Consider the following 3,482-nt stretch of genomic DNA (forward strand, 5'->3'; position numbering starts at 1 on the left):
ATTCGGTCGCAGGGACGCTTGCCACACTAACCTCAGCTGGCGGAGCGGCTCCTTGAGCTGGGTGAGACACTACTTGCCTAAAACGCTGGAGGCGCGGATCCAAACTCAACAGCAGTTTCCCATCAGACCAGGCAAGATTGGAAAGGGGTAAAACTGGGGAACAGAAACACTGCCCTGACCCACTTGGGGGCTATTAGAGGATTATGGAGCACTTCTGCCACCCTCTTTCCCAGTTTTAAATTCACTCACAGCTGAGGGCCCCAGACCTCCTGCTGCGTGTGCCTGGGATTTTTCTAGCCTAACAGCCACCCTGGGAGGCAGAGGACTCCAGAGGGGGAAAAAGTGGATACAAAACATTTAAAACTGTGGACTATTACTATCTCCTTAGATCACTTTGAATGCTGGGATAGAAAGAAGAAAAGAAAAAAAAAAAGAAGAAAGCCCTCGAGATCACTTTTTCTTTGCTGTATTTTTCAGATGTTAATATGCACAGTAGAGGGCTGCCTCTGCTATGATACCACACAAGATGTTTCAAAGTTTGGATATGGCACTCTGTTAAGGCACCTTCAAGTAATGGTCATTGATTTAATCGCTAAGCAAAGCCGCATTTTCTGTACCCAACGCTGCTTCCTCCAACACACACAGTATTAGCAGCCACTCACACCTGCCATCCACAGACAAAAAACTCCTGGTGCATGCTAGGGAGAAACTACACCAGCCACTTCCGAAATAAATATTTGCCAGGGCTTACGAGCAGACATTTTGCACAACTGTGTGGTTTGTTCCCCAAAAGGGGAAAGGGGAGAAAATTGTGTTGTCTGTCCCTAACTGTCTACTAGATTAGGAGGGTTAAAATATATATCAGCCTAAAAAAAAGTAGAAGCCAGCTCTGTACTGCTGCAGGATTCCTTGCTGGGAGGCGAAGCCGTAAACGCAGGCATTCAGTGCGGGGTGCCTGGTGCAGAACTGGATTTGGTTCAGGACCAACAGGAGGTACAAGGACATCCTCCCCTGGGAGAGGACAGGCAAGTTACTGCACATCACCTCGCCCTGCCACACAGCACAGTTCTGGGTGTGGGTCTCAGGTTTTGTGGCACAGGGATGGGCATGGGGGGGGGCATGTGAAGACGAGGGGAGCCGAGGGGAGAGGAAAGCTCGGGCATCACTCTGTGCAGACAGCTCGCTCCATCCCCCCGGAGGTTGGAATGCTCAGCGCTGCAGCTGGGGGCTCGGGGCCGTGGGGCCGGCCGGCGCTTGCAGTGAAGCCCAACTAAGGGTGGCCATTTCTACACAAAACAATATCCCGTCCTGGGAAGGGGTGAGAGAGGTGGGACAGGGGCACAGGTCCTAGCACAAAAGGAGAGAGACCAGGGTGCGCTGTTGCCCTGCTCCGAAGGGACAGGGGGTCCCAAGGCACCCGCCAGACCTGCCTCTCCCCCCACGCCACTCACCCACGCCCCAACCCCACGCCATGCAATGGTGACAGGGTGCAGCGGGAATCCCAGGAGAGTGGGATCGTCCCGGTCCCCAGGGTAACGATGTCCAGGGAAGAGGGATCCCCCACCCCTGGCCCTCTCCTCCAGGTGGACGACTTGGTATTTGGTAGCTGTGTGCAGCTCCTTCTCCAGTAAAAAGACGCATCCTTTCCTCGCACAGTCAATGAGAAACGCAATGTGATCTGTCATGCGCTTGGATCGTGGGCTTGTTCGTTCGTTTGAATTAGCAATGTTTTCTTCTTCTTCAGGGACTAGAATAATCACTCAGGTATTTACAAACACCAACCAGTGCCTTCACGAGGTCTCCCCCAAATCATCATGACAAAATCACCGTCTGCAAGAGCCCCGCACCAGCTGTGTCCAAACAAGCCCGTGCTTGCTGAGAGCTCGGGGCTGCCGAGGGAGAGGGGCGCTGGATCTCCAAGTCCTGGGGGGGTCTTCCCAGCCGGCTGTCTCTTCCTTGGGGTGCCTCTCCCTGCACCCCCATCCCAGGGTGCTGGCTGCCGCTATTGCTGCTGTGGGTGCAGTGGTCCCGTTCGTACTCCTCCTGAGCCTTTTGCATTTTCCGCTTCTTCATCTTCCTCTTGTGGATGTGGAAGGTGGTGAGGGAGAGGAGGATCAGGCAGAAGATGAGGGTGACCAGGACAATTAAAACCACGGTGGATGAGAAGGACTGGAAGAGTTGACCCACTTGCGTGATGCAGGTGCTGCTGGTGTTTAAGGTGGCAGATGTCCTGTTCAGAAGACAAGGTGGCAGCGACAGCCTCAACTCCTTGGAGAGCTTGGCACTCATTGAGGAGGCTTCGGAAGATGAGGATCTTCCTCCCCTCTCTGAAGACGCCTAAATTTCAATCGGTGCCGGGCTGGTGGCGGGCGCTCGCTGGAAATGCCCGGGATGCCGCCGGCTCAGGCTCACGCTGGCTCCAAAGTGACAGAGCAGCCTGCGAAGGGAGCCGGACACATCAGCGCTCCGAGGCACCCACCCCGCGCCGCTCCCCTCTCCCCAAAACACCGCGCCGGCGGCTGCGGCAGCCTCCTCCCCGCGCCCCGCCACGGCAGCGCTCCCGGCGGACCCGGCGCCCTGCCGGGGCGGGGGTGGCAGAGGGGTGGCGGGACGGGGACGGGGCATCGCGCCGCCACACCGACTTCGCGAATTACTCGGCATCCCGGGCAGCGCCGCCCGCCCGCACACCCCAACTAGTTGCGGAGGGAAGGGATGGATGGATGGAGGGAGGAAGGGAGGGTGGGAGGGAGGGAGCGGCCGCCCCGCATCCCGGCGGGGACAGGCTGCCGAAACCGGACGGGGGGGGGGTGGGGGGGGTGGGGAGGGACGGACCTGTCCCGCGGTGCCGGTGCCCTCCCCGGAGCCCCTTACCTGCTCCGGCGGAGGCGGCGGAGGCAGCGAAGGAGCGCCCGGGCGCCGCGGGCGCTGGGGGCTGCGGCAGCGCGGAGTGAGCGCGCAGAGCGGAGCCGGAGCCGCCGCCGCTTCGGGGAGCGCCGCCCGCAGCCTATAGCCGCCCCGGCCGGTGACGTCAGGCCCGGCGGCCACCGCCCCGCGCGGCCCCGCGGCGGCGGAGGGGGCGGTGGGGGCGGCCCCCCCCCCCCCCCCGCTCCGCCCCGGCACCGGCACCCGCCCCCCCCGCCGCCCCCGAGCATCGCCCCTGTCCCCCGCCACCCCCCACCCCTCCCCTGCCCGCAGCCAACCCCCCCCCCCCAAACACACACACGCTCTTCGCATCCCCAGGTGCTGGGACCGTGAGATGCATGGACCTGTTGGAGCGGGTCCAGAGGAGGGCCACGAAGATGACCAGAGGGATGGAGCTATCTCCTGTGAGGGCAGGCTGAGAGAGTTGGGGTTGTTCAGGCTGGACAAGAGAAGGCTCCGAGGACACCTTATAATGGCCTTCCAGTACCTGAAGGGGGGCTTTAACAAAGCTGGTGAGGGACTTTTTAAAAGGCATGTAGCGATAGGACGAGGGGTAATGG

General features: G+C 60.3%; 1 protein-coding gene across 1 annotated transcript; it reads right to left on the bottom strand.

Annotated features, from left to right (window-relative positions):
- Window positions 1-1,677: 1,677 nt before the first annotated feature.
- On the bottom strand, window positions 1,678-2,431 carry C1H11orf87 (chromosome 1 C11orf87 homolog). Its single transcript, XM_074570027.1, has one exon. The coding sequence runs from the start codon at window positions 2,287-2,289 to the stop codon at window positions 1,813-1,815; it is 477 nt and encodes a 158-aa protein (XP_074426128.1). The 5' UTR covers window positions 2,290-2,431; the 3' UTR covers window positions 1,678-1,812.
- Window positions 2,432-3,482: the final 1,051 nt, after the last annotated feature.

The sequence above is a fragment of the Larus michahellis genome, chromosome 1 (assembly GCF_964199755.1).
Source record: "Larus michahellis chromosome 1, bLarMic1.1, whole genome shotgun sequence".
NCBI classification, from domain to species: domain Eukaryota; kingdom Metazoa; phylum Chordata; class Aves; order Charadriiformes; family Laridae; genus Larus; species Larus michahellis.

Excerpts from the sequence above, each read along its gene's own strand:
- C1H11orf87 (XM_074570027.1), bottom strand. The coding sequence starts at position 2,289 with ATGAGTGCCAAGCTCTCCAAGGAGTTGAGGCTGTCGCTGCCACCTTGT.